The sequence below is a fragment of the Phaeodactylum tricornutum genome, genomic scaffold (assembly GCF_000150955.2).
Source record: "Phaeodactylum tricornutum CCAP 1055/1 PHATR_bd_33x35 genomic scaffold, whole genome shotgun sequence".
In the NCBI taxonomy this organism is placed as follows: Eukaryota; Bacillariophyta; class Bacillariophyceae; order Surirellales; family Neidiaceae; genus Phaeodactylum; species Phaeodactylum tricornutum.
The window spans coordinates 22,673-40,462 of NW_002238037.1; the positions used below are offsets into that span (position 1 = coordinate 22,673).

A 17,790-nucleotide genomic window follows, 5' to 3' on the forward strand; every position below is an offset into this window, starting at 1 on the left:
TCCAGCAGGCATGGCCTCTTCTTAAGCCTATACTATTCTGGCATGGCGATACATCTGATTGTGATACCAAGGCCTTGAAGGATACAACACAGACCGATGGGGAGTGTCACGGTATAGTACCATGCGACATGTCTCCTAGTGATGTCCGTCCTCTAGACGTCAACACGGTGAACGGCGGTTGGAGTGTTCATAAGGGAGAAGTGAGTCGTATGGAAGTTAACTCGGTCTTATTGCATGAAATTCCTATATACAATGATGTATCGTGCGTTGGAGAGAACGCGACTGAACATGTCGTGTTCTGACAGTGGCAACGGAGTGGGACTGACAATACTTATTGCCCGACTAACGGATGTAAATGGATGCGCTCCATTTCCCGCGGCATGCATGTTATGAAAGGTATTTCCGGTTCCACTATAAGTATATGTGAGCGCGCGTCATGGTATAAGGATACTATGATGGAAGAAAGATATTTGTGTACGTTTGAGTTTGTTCCTCAGGTTTTGTTGTATCTTGGCAAATCGGAGGAGCAACAAGAATTAGTTTATAGCACTAATTCTTCAATCATTGTTTTATAAGTTCTTTGATCCGCATTGCTAGTTTACGCATAGGTCCTCGTATCCGCTGCCTAACCCAAGGGGAGCGTCGCCAACGAGTAGAGTTTTACAGTCCCTAAGTCCCTTAGGTGTATCGCCGGTCGTTTGTAATAACGCCCTCTCTTTTTTACCAGGCTCTGTTCCTAACAGCGCTTCTGTCCATACGGTGTACATTGGTGTATATCGTAACAAATGGAGTCGAGCTTGGTTAACTAGCCGTTGAAACTTCTTTTCCCTAGTTGCAAGCCGTTTAAACTGTTTCCATCCTGGAGTATCTAGTAAACCTTGGCGTTTAGCATAGGCAGCACAAGTAACAGGATCGTCGGCCCGTATGACATCAAGGGGTTCATAGGTAGACTCCCCAGTTTCCCAGTTAACAAGAATGTTGTATTTAGAGCCTTTGTAATTCTCATTGTTCGTAGATAGGGGGCCTTGGTGCGCGACAATGTCCTTAAAACGCCATTGTCGATCAGTATCATGCAATTCTTTGTCTAGATCAGTTTCAAGTTTATCTAGAATTTCGTTGTAGGCAAGAATTTCATCATACTCGCCATCATTGATTTCGACTAAAAAACGCACATCAGAGGGCTTGTCGGGATCTAAGATTTTCCTTGCTGCGAACCCATCCAAAATTGGGTTGCAAAGCATTGGCATTCAAAGGGGATCAACTGACAGCCGCGGAATGCGCAAGGAGACCAAAGTTATTGATGCGTTCATCACGGAACGGGACATGGCCGGCAGGAAGCTGCAAACTGAGGTCATCGTCGGCAGCGGCAGGAGAAGAGACACCAGTTGGGTCCCACTCGTTGTCAGCAGTAAAAGGCACCCATTCGAAGTAGTCCAGGTCCTCCTCGGTAGGAGCCTGCATAGACAAGTAAGTGAGTCCGCCAGAAACCGAAAGCGGGATGACAAAACGACCATCGGACGTGATGATACGCTGTTTGCCACCAAAAGTACGAGGGACGTCGTCAACAGTGACTCCCCAGGAGCGCATTTGGTTGCACAAATGAATGGTATTACCAGTACCAAGATGAGCATACTGGTGAAACACACCAAAAATGGGGCCATCCGTCGTGTGGATGAGTCCGGCCACCGTTGACAAACAGAGGTTGGTCAATTCCGAATTTCCAATTCCAGAGACAGTTGCCTCCAACAGGGATTGCAAAATAACGGTTACGTCGGAGCCGCTAAGTCCACCGTTGGCACCACCATCGATCAAAGAGTCCTTATTCAACGAAACATCGTGAGTGGAAAGACGGTACTGCACAGAAGCATGGTTCACTTCGCGGCAATAGGTGGTCCCATTGACCGAAAAAGAGTCAGACGTGGCTCCGTTCCATGGAGCAGGGTGCTGGCGGGCAGCTGAATTCGAAATGAGCGAACGAAGCAGTTGACCAGGTCCGGCAGCAGGCGGGACGTGAGTCGAAGCAAGGCTTTGGTTGTCAACAGCCATCGAGTCGCTGACATACACCATAGGAGGAGGCTGAGTGGCAGCGGCGTTCACCAATAAGGCAGGGGCAGGAGGTGGAACAGGGCGAGGTCCTTGTTGGTCCATAATGGTCCGCTTCTCTTCGGGAGAGAGAGCATTCCACTTTTCAGGAGGCACATAATTCTTGTGCTTCTTACCAATTGGTTTGTTAGTTTTCTTCTTGGAAGAAGACTGAGACTTCGCATTGTTTGCTGAGCGGCCACTGCGGTGTTTACCGCGGTCTTCCAAATCGGTTTGATCAATATCAGTCGCATGTTTGAGCATCAAATCATAATCATACTCAAAATTGGAATCGTTGGCACTCATACCCACATGGGTACGAGAGTAAAGCTGAACATTTCCGAGGAAAAGTTTCAATTGCGGATGGGAACGGACAGCTGACTTGAGTTGTACGCTCTTCTGGTGATCCGGCAAGGGGAACTCGTTAATCCGTTCAAGATCGTAAATCAAATTGCGCCAGGTCGTCAAAAAGGCAACACAGGTCTTGCTCTTTGAAGTCGCGAATGAATACAAAGTGAGCTTTGTTTCAATGGATGTGGCAGTGATCTGCGCATTGATACCTTTACCGTACGAGGCAACAAGGTCGCGGTAAACAGCCTGAGCATCCAATTCATCCACATGCTTGTGGAGGATTCCATGCGCACGAGGGGTCAACAATATATTGTTGAACACGCCAAAAGCAAAGTTCTGCATTTCGACAAATGTATCCGTCTCGTCGACGGTCTCGGGCAAATAATCCGGGTCAAGAACCAACTGGACGCCATGGACACGGAGCTTGATACGAATATTTGTATTCCAAGTGACCCAAAAACGGTCTTCACTGAACTTTGGGTACGGAACGAAGTGGTTCTTGATTGTCTTCCGAAACTTTGCGGCAGCACTTTTGACAGAGGAACTCCGAGCGTCTGATCCAACAGGGGTAGCAGGGGCAACAATAGCAGAGGCTGGTTGCCAATACTCAAGGACTTCAGGGGTAAGTTCAAGCCAGGTTTTGTTTGTCACATTGGTACCTTTCGAGAGGAACCATTTGACAATCTTCAAGATCCGATCCTGCTGGGCAGGCGGAAGAAACATACAAACAATGGTGGCAGGGGTATCTCCCACAGAAGGAGTCAAAACACCATATGACACCGTTGCAAGACGATTTTCGGTGATTGAGGCCAACTCGCTGGCCTGAGTAATACCGTACTCTTCAAAGAACCGACGGTACGACGAATCCGATGTCGTCGCTCCCAAAAGGTTCACAAGAACATGTTCAAGAGGGTCCATGGTCATAGCAGGGATGATTCTCGAACGCAACTGTCGGGCCATTCACACGCAACAGAATCTCATGCACCAAGGACAAACGAGACGAACACAATATCTCGTGCACCAAGGACAAGCGAGATAACGATTAATCCGATTGACTCGTCAGCAGACCGAAAACAACAACAATGCCACTGGTCTTACCCAACGGATTGTTTAATTGCCATTCTATCACAGAACCAGACAATCCCCAAACAAACGGGAGCAAAGTGATTAGCAATTCAAGACTGTTAATCTGTCAACGTCAAGTATCTCCTGGCTTCTGAAGACAGCACAAGGTGATCAAGACTCGTCTGGCTTCTAACAAAGAGATACAAACTAACAAATATGGTTTTCACACAATCGTTGTTAAGATTTATAAACTCTAAACTAAAGAGCTAATCTGTTCACTTTCCATTCGGCCCCACAATCTGCCAAGCGCCATCATGGTCCTTTTCACTATTCTCCACGGTGTTATACACGGCACCGTGGGCACATTCATCATAGTTACCATGCTCCTTAGCATGGCAACGATCGAGTCCCGAAACAGTCACATCATGTTTCTGAATACTCAGCTGGGATTGCGCCTGTCCAAAACCATCCGTGTCGGGATTTGTGGCCAAACACACAAGATTAGTTTTGACAGGCTCGCCTTGGGTGCCACGACCCAAGTAGTGCGCGCCATCGCGCGAACCGGTACTCAAAACTGTCATTCCAGTTGACATTCGCCAAGGTTATGTTCATGGTCTCAATGTGAGGGGACTAGAAAAACCCTACGACAAGCATATCGGGGTTCATTTTCCCTTTATCTTGGGTTTATGCTTATAAGTCTTTGTTTTACGTCTTTTTATCGTATCTACAATCCTTTGGTCCCACAGACACGTTTTAGCCCGTTATCGTTGCAGTTTTCTAAGCATAAACCCAAGATAAAGGGATAAAGAACCCCGATATGCTTGTCGTAGGGTTTTTCTATTAATGTAACAATACTACCTACTCTCTAGAGCTACAGGGACTCCCCCCCCCCAATATCTGACGAAAACAAAGGAGGACGCACTTGACTAATTTCAAAAACATTTAAATTTAAAACGCACTCATCGCCACCGCAGCAAAGAATGAGGAACCCAGAGGAAGGACCGCAGAAAAATGAGCCATCATGACGAGCGAACAACGGAAGCACGTGCCTTGCGTCGTCATATTTTTCCGGTGCCGTCGCATTTCTACCGAAGGGCCAAGCGAGAGCTCTTTTTCCTTCTCATCCTCTTTTTTAGAGAGAACGATCGACAAGATTTCTATTTGATTGGCAAGCTCCAGGGGGGAAAAAGCGGTGGCTTCAGTTAAGGTCGCCTTGGCGGTGCAAATTTTGTTCTGCTCTGACAGCTGGACGTTGGCCGTTGCGGGTAGTAGTGCCAATACCACGAAAAAACTGCATGGCCCATTCCAAATGACACGTTTGTCCGTGTTAGCACTCCACAACGGTTTATTTGGTAGGCTGTCAGGGAAGCTCAATATGCTGAGAGTCCATCTACTACTCCTGCTTCTGGTGATTGCAGAAAAATCGAACAAGTGTTCGGCATATACTGTGATCAGGAGCCGAACCTCTCGGAAGACTCGAAAAAGGCTTCCTTTTCATCCCTTCGTGCATCAAAGGTCTTATGTACCTGCATCGCAGCAACCAGGGCAAGGACAATGCCTTGACAGAGCTTATCGAAGGTTTCCTTGTTCTTCCGCTGCCTTAATGTCTAGCATATTCACTTCTGTGGCCGAGGATGACCATCAATATCACCGCAAGTCCGAAGGAAAACCCAAATTGGACACATCTTCTCAACACAAAACGAAAGAAGACAAGCTCGACTTGCGATTACTCTTGATAGATCATTACGACTCGTTTACCTACAATTTGGTGGATTTGTTGGCCCAAATTTGTGTCCATCCGCCTATTGTGGTGGCGGCGGATGTTGCGACCTCTTGGGAAGGATTGGAGAAGCACTTACAGCTATTGCTCTCGACTACAAATGAGGACACTCCTTTCCAAAACTACCAACAGGGTGAGCTGACATCGTCGGTCGATCTACTGGACGGCATTGTGCTGTCACCCGGTCCAGGTCGGCCAGATCAGGCCCCTTTGTCATTGGATATAGTTCGAAAGGCTCCCAGTAATTTACCTATATTGGGGGTCTGTTTGGGACACCAAATTTTGGGGCATGTGTACGGGGCTAACGTCACGTTGGCACCAAACCCAATTCACGGACAGGTGCAAGCCATACGGAGGGTAAATGGTGAAGAAAACGACGAAGATCCCTTGTGGAAGAATATCCCTCATTTTATCAATGTAACACGATACCATTCCCTTCAAGTCCTTTTGGACCACAACAAGGAAAGCCCACTACTGATACCGACTGCTCTAGCCGAAAACGACAACGTTGTTATGGGATTACGGCATCATTTGCTGCCTCATTTTGGAGTTCAATTTCATCCCGAATCGATTGGATCCAGCACATGGGGGCCCGAATTGCTGCGCAATTTTTGTAACCTCTGTGTGGCTCGGCAAGACAGGAATATAACCACAACACAAGCAACGAGACAGATGACATGGAATACCAGCGGCATATTGGATTCTCAAGAGAATACAGTCTCACCGTTACCGGTTCTGAAGGAGCTGACTCAGGCCACCATTTCCACCCGCACGGGCTCAATACATACCACCACCAGGTCTCCACCGCGAGTGTTTCTGCACCGCATTGAATATACAGAAATGGAACCGGAAATTTTGATGCAGACCTATCTCGTCAACGAGCCCTACAATTTTTGGCTAGATTCCGCCAATGCCGAAACAAACAAATCATCTTCGCAGCAAACCATGTACAGTATTCTTGGTGCAGCCAAATCACGGGTGGAATATTACGGAAAGGAAAAGAACGATCGACAGGGAATATACGTGTTCGAAGAGGAGGCCTTGAAGCTCCACCTTCCCGACACCGATGTCTTGACGTACTTGGAACAGTACCACAATCCAAGGCGCCTTACCGAAGGAGCCACTATCTTGTCGTTTGAAAAGAAGTGTGCCGATGAAAGAGGCTGCATCACTAAGCTATTTGTGCCAGAAACAGAATTGAGCCAGCAAGTAGGCTTCGGCTTTCGCGGCGGACACGTAGGTTATTTGGGCTACGAGACGCGCCACGATACAACTAGCTATCTAGAGGCCTACGAAGGTGGAGGTACTGCTCCAACCCGCAAAGAAAAAAGCCGGTTGTCCAGCAGTACCGATCCCCACGTTCCAACGGCTGCATTTTTGTGGGCCGACCGTAGCTATGTCTATAACCACCGCAATCGAGAGTGGTACTTGGTTGGTGTAGCAGAGACGTCTGATGACGAAAGCGCCGTCTTAGTCTGGATGAAAAGAACATCTCAGCTTATGAGGAGAAGCTTCAAAAAGCCATTATCATCCGATAGCCGACTGTACCAGCAACTTGGTAATTTGAGGTATACTCAGCCCGTGATGTGTAAGCCGAATCGAAGTCGCGGAAAATATGATCGCAATTTTGACTCTTGTATTGAATACATTCGACAGGGCGACTCCTACGAGCTGTGTTTGACAAATCAATTAGAAGCTGATGTACCAAAACAAAACCCTTTTGAACTGTATCAAATTTTACGACGCCACAACCCTGCTCCTTACTCGGCGTTTTTCCACTGGAATATCGGTAATCAAGGTAATACCAACACGCCATCTGCATTTGCTATCTGTTGTTCTTCTCCGGAACGCTTTGTTTCTGTGAAACCAGATGGTATTGTTCCTGATGGTAACAAAAACAATAAGCGTCTCGTTGAAGCAAAACCTATTAAGGGCACCTGTGCCCGGGTTATTCCAGCCCAGTATGGACAGTGGACCGAGCAAGAAAAGCGGGACGATCTCATGCGAGTCGAAGCATTGCGAAGCTCACTCAAGGATCGGGCCGAGAATCTCATGATTGTAGACTTGCTCCGAAATGACTTGAGCCGAGTTTGCGAAACCGCCTCAGTGCACGTAGCAAAGCTCATGGAAATTGAATCGTATGCTTCTGTACATCAAATGGTCTCCACCATTCGAGGCGTCATTGATTCCAGCAATCGTTCTTGTGTTGATGTATTGAAGAGCAGCTTTCCTGGGGGGAGTATGACCGGTGCTCCAAAGCTTCGCACGATGGAATTGCTCGATGAGATCGAAGAAGGTGTGGGTCGTGGGCCCTACTCCGGCTGTTTGGGTTACATTAGTTTGAACGGGGACATGGATATGAACATCATTATCCGCAGCGCAGTTTTGACTCCAAGTTCTGACAAAGTATCCTGGAAGGTACGCGTTGGGGCTGGTGGTGCTATTACTGCACTCAGCGAACGCGCAAGCGAATATGACGAAATGCTCTTGAAGGCTTCGGCAGTTACAAAGGCAGTGGAAGTATGGGCTCGCGCAGGGCCTGCTGATTCGGACTACCCTCAAACACTGACATCTACATTCAAGAACCCACTACAAATTCGAGTTTGATGGGAAGAGTATACCACAATTGCTTTGAAAAGGTCTAAATGTTTGAACATTCCCGCTTGTCTGGTTGATACAGCACATCCTTTTCAGGCCTGTTTGGAAAGCGCAATCTAAGCGTAGTTATCAACCCTTGCCTGGCCGTTACTTCCGTTCTTCAAATACTTCCTTTTGGTCACACAGTACTTCGCCTTTGCGCCAGCACCAATTTATGCTGTCCAGTTCATGGTTGACATCGCGTTTGATCCTGGAAGGTACGCGTTGGGGCTGGTGGTGCTATTACTGCACTCAGCGAACGCGCAAGCGAATATGACGAAATGCTCTTGAAGGCTTCGGCAGTTACAAAGGCAGTGGAAGTATGGGCTCGCGCAGGGCCTGCTGATTCGGACTACCCTCAAACACTGACATCTACATTCAAGAACCCACTACAAATTCGAGTTTGATGGGAAGAGTATACCACAATTGCTTTGAAAAGGTCTAAATGTTTGAACATTCCCGCTTGTCTGGTTGATACAGCACATCCTTTTCAGGCCTGTTTGGAAAGCGCAATCTAAGCGTAGTTATCAACCCTTGCCTGGCCGTTACTTCCGTTCTTCAAATACTTCCTTTTGGTCACACAGTACTTCGCCTTTGCGCCAGCACCAATTTATGCTGTCCAGTTCATGGTTGACATCGCGTTTGATTGCTTTTGCAACGATTTTTTTTATTGGAAAGCAGATTCATTCTATTCTCGACTGTATGCTCACAGTCAAGGCTTCCGACCTTAAAACGCGTAGCAGAGTGTCCATCTATAAACGGTTCCACAATAGGTTGGTTTCTAGACAACGTATATGGAGAGACTGGGTTGTTGTCGTTCGCATCTTCTTTGTATATTGACGTGGTTGCAACCTACCACACCGTTTTCAGCAGCCCGAGAGTTGCCGCAATAGATATTGGTATCGCTGTCTACGGTCTGGGTCCAGTTCCATCAGTTCTTCCAGTTTGGTTTGGCGATACTGTGCGATCTCTGCACCGGTGTCCTCCATGACTTGTAAAACGTGCCACGTGCCCAGACATACCCACTTGGAGGCTGACTCGACTTCGGCCCCTAATTCTTCCAGTAAGACCAAATGATCGGCAATCATAGCTGTGGACCAGGGCGAATCGTGTTCCGAATCCAACTGCTGGAGCAGAAAGCGATGGTACCACCAACAGGTTTGGTCGTCTGGTTCCGTAAAGATACCGTTTTCCACTAGTGCCATTTCCTCACGCATCAAGGCTTGCTTATCAACCGTGCCGGAGAGCTTCCAGTGCCACAGTTTAGAACGATAATGAAAAGCGGAAAAGTTTGAAAAATTTTCTCGAATTTTGTTGTTGGTAAAGTCCCATTCGGCCTCCAAAATTTCATTTTGCTCGTCTTTGGTCAAAGGAGTGACGTGCGACATATTCGTTTTCTCGGTTGCTATTTGTGCGCCCATGAGTACGGTGCCGCTCTTAAGCGCCGAATCGAGCCGCCATGTTCCGTCCACACCCTGTAGTAGTAGGGAGACCACAAACCGTCGGTAGTTCCAGCAGTGGAAATTTCGTTCGTCTCGTTGCAAAACGTTTTCGGTCAAGGCCAGTTCTGCGGATAGCAAGAGAGCCTCGTCCGACCCAACTTCGGTCACTGTCCTAGTCAAACTCCATTTGCGATGAAACCAGGCTCCGTAGGCTTTGGGATTGTTTTGTAAAGCTGTCGCGGTCAATGTTAATTCCTGTTCGATAGAGAAGGCCCGTGCTTTTTGTTGAATCAGTATCTCTCGTCGGTGGTTCCATAAATACAAAGGATCTGGATTGACGATCAAGAGCTTTTCCGACAAAGCCAACGTGTTCTGTACGTGTGTATCGTCGGACTGGAACGTCGTTTCGGTTGCCGTTGGTGTTGCCCGGGACGACGCCAGTTTCGCATTCAGTGCGTGCCATTTCTCCGCTTTGGCGGCTAATCCCGCGGCGACCTTGGGATCTCGCTGCAAGCTTTTGTACTCGGAGCGCTTGCGGCCGTGCATGATGTTGGTTGTGTGGTTTTGGGTGGGCGGAGCAACAGCAGTAGAGGGACTGCCCGTGAGCAAGGACTTTGGATATAGGTGTAGATAAAGAATGAAAACCCTTTATTTACGGTTACTACAAGTTTCGACTCGCTTTCGCTGTCGTGGTCGACTTACGGAGGAAGGATACGGCTCGTTTTTCTCGTCTGCATGTTGCCCGTTTGGAGAAAGGCCTCATGGTGGGCGTGTCAAAAGGCGCAAAAGAAGTACGGCACACTGCCTCTCTTCTCCTCTGTCAGTAACATAACTAGTAGCTCCAAATTGGAAACGACTCATGACAACCTAGCTAGGGGAACATTGTACGGCCAGAAACCATAAGAATCAAATCCTTTCATGGGACTCCTAAAACGTCGTTGAGGAAACGTTCTTTTACCCGTTTCTTTCTCAAGTCTGTTCACTGCCGAGCAGGCACAGCCGTTGCACAAAGCATTTATCATGATCAAGTACATGCTGGTGTTGCTTACTTTTCGTACAATGAAGTTTTGGTGCAAGGATTGATGTGTTTGTATCTTTTGATTGCCTCTGTTTACTTTGCGTTGACAACGTATGGTCCTGTAGTGTGCCGCTTGGTCTTTTGTGCCGAAAGGCGAGCGCGGGCCCCGGAGTCTGTAATTGCAGTCAATATTTTCCATTATCCTTGGCCCTTTCAATATCACCAAAGTCGTCAACCGTCCATTCGATCGTTGAGTACGGCCTTGCGGTTGGATGCTCTGCAGAATTTGCATCCCACTCAGGTACCCTGTCACGGTATAGTACCATGCGACATGTCTCCTAGTGATGTCCGTCCTCTAGACGTCAACACGGTGAACGGCGGTTGGAGTGTTCATAAGGGAGAAGTGAGTCGTATGGAAGTTAACTCGGTCTTATTGCATGAAATTCCTATATACAATGATGTATCGTGCGTTGGAGAGAACGCGACTGAACATGTCGTGTTCTGACAGTGGCAACGGAGTGGGACTGACAATACTTATTGCCCGACTAACGGATGTAAATGGATGCGCTCCATTTCCCGCGGCATGCATGTTATGAAAGGTATTTCCGGTTCCACTATAAGTATATGTGAGCGCGCGTCATGGTATAAGGATACTATGATGGAAGAAAGATATTTGTGTACGTTTGAGTTTGTTCCTCAGGTTTTGTTGTATCTTGGCAAATCGGAGGAGCAACAAGAATTAGTTTATAGCACTAATTCTTCAATCATTGTTTTATAAGTTCTTTGATCCGCATTGCTAGTTTACGCATAGGTCCTCGTATCCGCTGCCTAACCCAAGGGGAGCGTCGCCAACGAGTAGAGTTTTACAGTCCCTAAGTCCCTTAGGTGTATCGCCGGTCGTTTGTAATAACGCCCTCTCTTGTTTACCAGGCTCTGTTCCTAACAGCGCTTCTGTCCATACGGTGTACATTGGTGTATATCGTAACAGATTAACAGTCTTGGTTTCTCGTCAAACCACTGCTGCTTATCGCGCAGAATTTGGTAAACCCACCTTGAGTCCGTCTCAAGGAAACGTCGAGCTTGGTACCAGCGTACCTCGTCCGATAACACTGCCTACATTGTTTGTGTTGCATAAAGTATCAGAGGTGTCTAAGGAGACATTTATCGGCTTGTGTTCCGCATCCTTGGAAGCTGCTACCACCATCCTCCTGACCACTGGTATTGAAAACCCATTAGTACTTCAGGGTTTGTCAGTAAGTCGTCTCGGCCTCCCTACTTCCTCGGAATAACCGGCACTGGAAATCGTCTAGGTTTTCTTCTGGATTTGCCAGTGGGTTGTTTCGTGATTACGGGTTCTCTTGCCAAGTGAGGTATTCGATACCAATAGGCTTGGAAGACCAATCCTGATTCCGGTTCGGACGGGTATACTCACCGGTTAATAAGAGTACGGGGGGGGGACTAATCAACCCTTCGATAGTTATTGGCACGGAGCGATATCACGCACAGCAGTAACACTGCCACCAAGGTGGTAGAAGGGAGTGAACCAGTGCTGGCAACGTCCACTGGTGTAGGGTCAAAAAAAGAAGTCCGCTTAGTTACAGCGAAGGACCTGAAATATAGTGGAAGACCTAACCCCGGAACGCTACCGACCCGGCTACCCAGCCCAACTCAAGACCTGACCCGGCTATCCAGCCCAACCCAAGACCTGGTTGGTTACCCATTTCAATATGGTTACCGCTACACGGACAATGTCCGATGCAAGCGCTTTCGCTCATTTACTCGACACGGTCCTTGCCCTACCGGCAACATCTCCTATCCGTTCTAGTCTTGTACTACATGAGTTAGATGATCTAGACAGACTCCTTAGTATTTTTGAGGGCCAAATCGAAACTCTAGAATATCTCCCTGTACCATCCGTAGGTGACGCAACCCCTGTCCCAATCAAGTTACGTATGGGTCATCAACAACTCTTACGTTACTTGCTACTCTGGATACGTCAACTCTCGCACGACAAAGGAGGTTCCCTCTCGAACTACGAACTCATCTCTCTCATGAAAGAAGATTTCAGTTTATTTCGACGGTCTCCGTCAATTCATTTGTCGAATGCAGTCCCAACACCCAGTTCACAATCAAGCACTCCTTCGACTATGGTTGGAAACTCTAGTCGTTCTGCTGTCGCTGATTTTAAACGCGGTGTTAAACGTGATAAAACGCATTATCCGGTGCTCAAGGACGACCGATATTGGGACAACTTCTACCGTACTTTTGTCGTTACCGCCGTATCGCACAATGTTGATAATGTCCTAGATCCAGCTTACTCCCCTACGAATACAGATGAAATATTGCTATTCAGGGAGCAGAAAAAGTTCGTCTATTCCGCTCTAGAACACTGCTTGCAAACGGATATGGGTAAAAACATTGTCCGCGAGCATGCCTTTGATTTCGATGCACAAACTGTTTTCGCAAAAGTGGTAAAACACTACACCGAATCCACACCTGCAAAGATCAGTTCTGGTACCACACTGTCATACCTGACCTCTGCGAAGTACGGCAGCTCCTGGACTGGAACCGCTGAAGGATTTATTTTGCATTGGAAAAATCATCTTCGCATTTACAACGACACGGTCCCGGTTACAGAGAAGTTGCCACCACAACTTTGCCTCAGCCTGCTCGAGTCCTCTGTACGCGACGTTTCAGAGCTTCGCCAAGTCAACACTACCGCGAATCTAGATTTAGCTAAAGGGGGGTCTCCCATTAACTATGAAAATTACCTAAGTCTACTCCTTGCTGCCGCGACTTTGTACGATAAAGGAAACAATTTTTCTAATTCTCGTAGCCCAAAATCCAAGCGCAGCGCCTTTGTTACTGAGACTACCTTTCCCGATGATGAATATGGCGTCAATTACGACATTGATTTGTCACCGTCCATCCTTTACGAAGCGAATACTCACAACCGCAGAGCAGGCGACCAAAATCGAGACCGCCAGAGCAATGTCAATCGTGAGCGACCGTATATTCCTCGTGAGATGTGGGATAAACTGTCCGACGATGCAAAGGAGATTCTCCGTGGTATGTCTTCTCCTAAAGAAGGAAACGCCTCGGCCAACAGCAAGTCTTCATCTGCATTTCATGCCAACTCCCATTCTTTAACCGATACGGGACACCCCTCATCAACGGACGAATCGTTGCACGAAAATGACAACGATAAATTCCATGATTGCGGGAACGACACGGAACTGCTTGCACACCTTACTGATCGCTCAAGTAATATGGCAAATGGAGACATTCGCAAGGTCCTCGCTTCAGCTTCCTCCTATAAGCAGAATTCGAAGAACTCCCTGCAGTCAAATATGCTCGAATACAGTATTTCCCGACACTCCGTTGCAGAGACTACATCCTCCCTCATCGACAGAGGCGCAAACGGCGGACTTGCCGGAAGCGATGTTAAAATCCTTAACAAAACAGGCCGTTCTGCGAGCATCACGGGTATTAATGACCATACTTTGCCTGATTTGGACATTGTCACCGCCGCTGGCCTCGTTGAATCACAACATGGACCCATCATTGTCATACTTCATCAGTATGCCCACCATGGAAAGGGAAAAACGATCCATTCTAGTGCTCAACTTGAATACTACAAGAATATTGTCGAGGACCGTTCCCGTGTTTTAGGCGGTAAACAACGTATCATAACTCTAGATGATTACGTTATTCCCCTACATGTTCGTCAAGGACTAGCTTATATGGACATGAGACCTCCTTCCGATGCAGAGTTTGACACGTTACCCCACGTTGTACTTACTTCCGATGTCGACTGGGACCCGTCCATTATCGACAACGAAATTGACCTTGTCACAGACTGGCATGATGCCACACAGGACCTTCCCAGCGACCCGTACGTTGAACCCCGTTTCAATTCAACTGGTGAACACCAACATAGGCACGTTGCGACCTTTGACATTTTCTCGTCATCTGACTTTGTTCATCGGTCCACGGCTATCGATAATATACTCTCGTCAAACCAACATGACATGACCCGCAATTCGCACAATTACGAAGCCTTGCGTCCTTGTCTTGGCTGGGTCTCCGCCAACACAGTCCAGAAAACCATCATGGCCACTACGCAATTTGCTTGTGAGGTCTATAATGCACCTATGCGTAAACATTTCAAGTCTCGTTTTCCGGCACTTAATGTTCACCGGCGCAACGAAGCTGTGGCTACCGATACCATTTGGTCGGACACGCCTGCTGTCGATAACGGCGCTAAATTTGCGCAATTATTTGTCGGTAGACGATCGCTTGTTACCGACATTTATCCTATGAAAACAGACAAAGAGTTTGTTAATGCACTCGAAGACAATATTCGTCATCGGGGTGCCATGGATAAACTCATCAGTGACCGTGCCAAAGCCGAGATCAGCAAGAAAGTTTCTGATATTACTCGTGCTTACCACATTGATCAATGGCAAAGCAAGCCCAATCACCAGCACCAAAATTATGCTGAACGTCGAATTGCAACTGTTGAAGCAAATGCAAATAACTTTCTTAACAAAACTGGTGCACCTAATTCTACATGGTTATTGTGTGTTTCCTACATTTGTTATTTGTTTAATCATTTGGCCCATGAGTCTTTGCACGATCGCACCCCCCTCGAAATTCTTAACGGTAGTACTCCTGATATTAGCGTACTCCTTCAATTCCATTTCTGGGAACCGATCTTCTACCGACTTGAAGACCCTACTTTTCCTTCCGACGGAACTGAAAAAAAAGGGCCACTTTGTTGGAATTGCTGATTCCGTTGGTGATGCTCTTACCTACAAGGTACTCACCAATGACTCCCACAAGATCCTTCTCCGATCTAGTGTTCGCTCTGCGTTGAAACCTAGTGAAAGCAATTTGCGTCTTGAGCCACATGAAGGGGAGAGTCCTCCTAAGCCCATCAACTTCATTAAGTCGCGCAGAACTGAGGACGGAAATTCTTATGCCATCCACACGCTACCTGGTTTCACCCCGGACGATCTCATCGGACGCACCTTTTTAACCGATACCCAGGACAATGGGGAGCGTTTTCGTGCATGTATTGCCAGAAAAATTCTTGATCCTGACAAACCACATGACATCCAATTTCTCGTTGAAATCAATGACGGTGAACACGATGAAATCATCGCCTACAACGAAATTCTAGATAAAGTCGAGACCGACCTAGAAAAGGAATTGACTGATACTGATCGGCAATGGAAGTTTAAAGACATTGTGGCACACCAAGGACCCCTTCAAACCACAGACATTAACTATAAAGGTTCTAAGTTTAATGTTTTGGTAAACTGGGAAACTGGAGAGTCTAGCTATGAACCTCTAGACGTTATACGTGCCGACGATCCTATTACTTGCGCAGCCTATGCTAAACGTCAAGGTTTGCTGGATACCCCGGGTTGGAAACAGTTCAAACAACTTGTCAACCGCCAGAAGAAGTTCCAACGCCTTGTAAACCAAAGCCGCACACACTCTATCCGTCGTGTACCTACCTACAAATTTGGGTACCAGATCCCTCGCGACCATCTTAACGCTGTTGATATCGACAGGCGTAATGGCAACACTAAATGGCAGGATGCTGAGAGTATAGAGCGTACACAGCTTCATGAATACAATACCTTTGTCGACAAAGGTAAAGCTATTCTAAATGGTAAACATGTTTCGAACGTGCCACAAGGGTACAGGAAGATCAGAATTCACACGGTCTACGATGTCAAACATGATGGCAGGCACAAGGCTCGTATGGTTGCTGGAGGTCACCTTACCCCCGTGCCTCCTGAGAGCGTCTACTCTGGAGTCGTGTCACTTCGAAGCCTCCGTATTGTTGTGTTCCTGGCCGAGCTAAATAACTTGAGGCTATGGGGAGCTGAAATTGGGAATGCCTATCTTGAAGCCAAAACCCAAGAGAAAGTCTTTGTTGTTGCCGGACCGGAGTTCGGAGACCTCAACGGTCACATCCTTGTCATCAACAAGGCCCTTTACGGTCTACGTAGTAGTGGACTTCGTTGGCATGAGAGGTTCGCCGACACACTTCGCGACATGGGTTTTACACCCAGCAAGGCCGACTCCGATGTTTGGATGCGACCCAGTCAAGGCGTCTACGAGTATATTGCCGTCTACGTCGACAACATTGCCGTCGCAGCACATGACCCCGGTAGTATTGTTGAACAACTTAAAAGTGTCCACAAGTACAAGCTCAAAGGTGTTGGACCACTGGAGTACCACCTAGGTTGTACGTTTGAGCGAGACAAAGATGGAACCTTGTCTTACCACCCCCGGAAGTATATCGCGCGTATGATGGAGCAGTACGAACGTATGTACGGCGAGTCACCCAAACAGTATGTTTCACCGTTGGATAAAGGTGACCATCCTGAGTTAGACTCCACTCCCGAACTAAACGAAGATGGTATCAAGCAATATCAGTCGTTGATTGGGAGTTTACAATGGCTTATCACCCTAGGGCGATTTGATATTGCTACGGCTGTGATGACCATGGCTCGATTCCGTGTTGCGCCTCAAGAAGGCCACCTTGATCGCCTTAAGCGTATGTACGGATACCTTCGTAAGATGAAGGCAGGAGCAATCCGTGTGCGCACCGATCAGCCCAACTACGTTGAGCTACCGGACCGAAGCAACGAATGGGCCCGTTCCATCTACGGAAATGTGGAAGAACTTGTTCCTCACGATGCCCCTACGGCTTTGGGAAAGGCCGTTGTCTTAACCACCTACGTTGACGCAAACCTATATCATGATATGATTACAGGTCGTTCAGTCACCGGTATCCTCCACCTCATAAACCAAACCCCTTTTGAATGGTTTTCGAAACGACAGGCTACCGTCGAGACTGCTACCTACGGATCAGAATTTGTGGCTGCACGTATTGCAGTTGAACAAATCATTGATGTGCGCATTACAATGAGGTACCTAGGAGTCACAGTTAAGGGCAAGACTATTATGTTTGGAGATAACCAATCGGTTATCACAAGTTCTACGGAGTCCCAATCACCGATCAACAAACGGCACAACGCTTTGTCCTACCATCGAGTCCGCGAGGCAATTGCTGCTGGCATTGTGGATTTCCAAAAGATTTTGGGAGCCAACAATCCTGCCGATGTACTCAGCAAGCATTGGGGTTTCCAGCAGGCATGGCCTCTTCTTAAGCCTATACTATTCTGGCATGGCGATACATCTGATTGTGATACCAAGGCCTTGAAGGATACAACACAGACCGATGGGGAGTGTCACGGTATAGTACCATGCGACATGTCTCCTAGTGATGTCCGTCCTCTAGACGTCAAGACGGTGAACGGCGGTTGGAGTGTTCATAAGGGAGAAGTGAGTCGTATGGAAGTTAACTCGGTCTTATTGCATGAAATTCCTAT

The 17,790-nt window shown here is 47.5% G+C and overlaps 5 protein-coding genes across 5 annotated transcripts; 3 read left to right on the plus strand and 2 right to left on the minus strand.

The window, feature by feature from the left end:
- Nucleotides 1-1,257: 1,257 nt before the first annotated feature.
- Nucleotides 1,258-3,357, minus strand: PHATRDRAFT_bd1484 (predicted protein; the record flags this gene model as incomplete). The annotated part of the gene is made up of 1 exon (XM_002176413.1): nt 1,258-3,357. One exon carries the CDS (start codon nt 3,355-3,357, stop codon nt 1,258-1,260), a length of 2,100 nt encoding a protein of 699 aa, XP_002176449.1.
- Nucleotides 3,358-5,101: 1,744 nt separating this feature from the next.
- PHATRDRAFT_bd595 (predicted protein) lies at nt 5,102-5,890 on the plus strand (the record flags this gene model as incomplete). The annotated part of the gene is made up of 2 exons (XM_002176406.1): nt 5,102-5,320; nt 5,411-5,890. Coding segments are annotated over 2 exons (699 nt in total), but the record flags the coding sequence as incomplete, so codon positions are not given.
- Nucleotides 5,891-6,862: 972 nt separating this feature from the next.
- Nucleotides 6,863-7,885, plus strand: PHATRDRAFT_bd592 (predicted protein; the record flags this gene model as incomplete). Its single annotated transcript, XM_002176407.1, has 1 exon — nt 6,863-7,885. The coding sequence occupies one exon, from the start codon at nt 6,863-6,865 to the stop codon at nt 7,883-7,885; it is 1,023 nt and encodes a 340-aa protein (XP_002176443.1).
- Nucleotides 7,886-8,781: 896 nt separating this feature from the next.
- On the minus strand, nt 8,782-9,903 carry PHATRDRAFT_bd590 (predicted protein; the record flags this gene model as incomplete). The annotated part of the gene is made up of 2 exons (XM_002176414.1): nt 8,782-9,270; nt 9,388-9,903. The coding sequence occupies 2 exons, from the start codon at nt 9,901-9,903 to the stop codon at nt 8,782-8,784; spliced, it is 1,005 nt and encodes a 334-aa protein (XP_002176450.1).
- A 1,127-nt stretch (nt 9,904-11,030) lies between these two features.
- Nucleotides 11,031-15,168, plus strand: PHATRDRAFT_bd1488 (predicted protein; the record flags this gene model as incomplete). Its single annotated transcript, XM_002176408.1, has 4 exons — nt 11,031-11,052; nt 11,372-11,628; nt 11,853-12,162; nt 12,296-15,168. The coding sequence occupies 4 exons, from the start codon at nt 11,031-11,033 to the stop codon at nt 15,166-15,168; spliced, it is 3,462 nt and encodes a 1,153-aa protein (XP_002176444.1).
- Between the last annotated feature and the right edge of the window lie 2,622 nt (nt 15,169-17,790).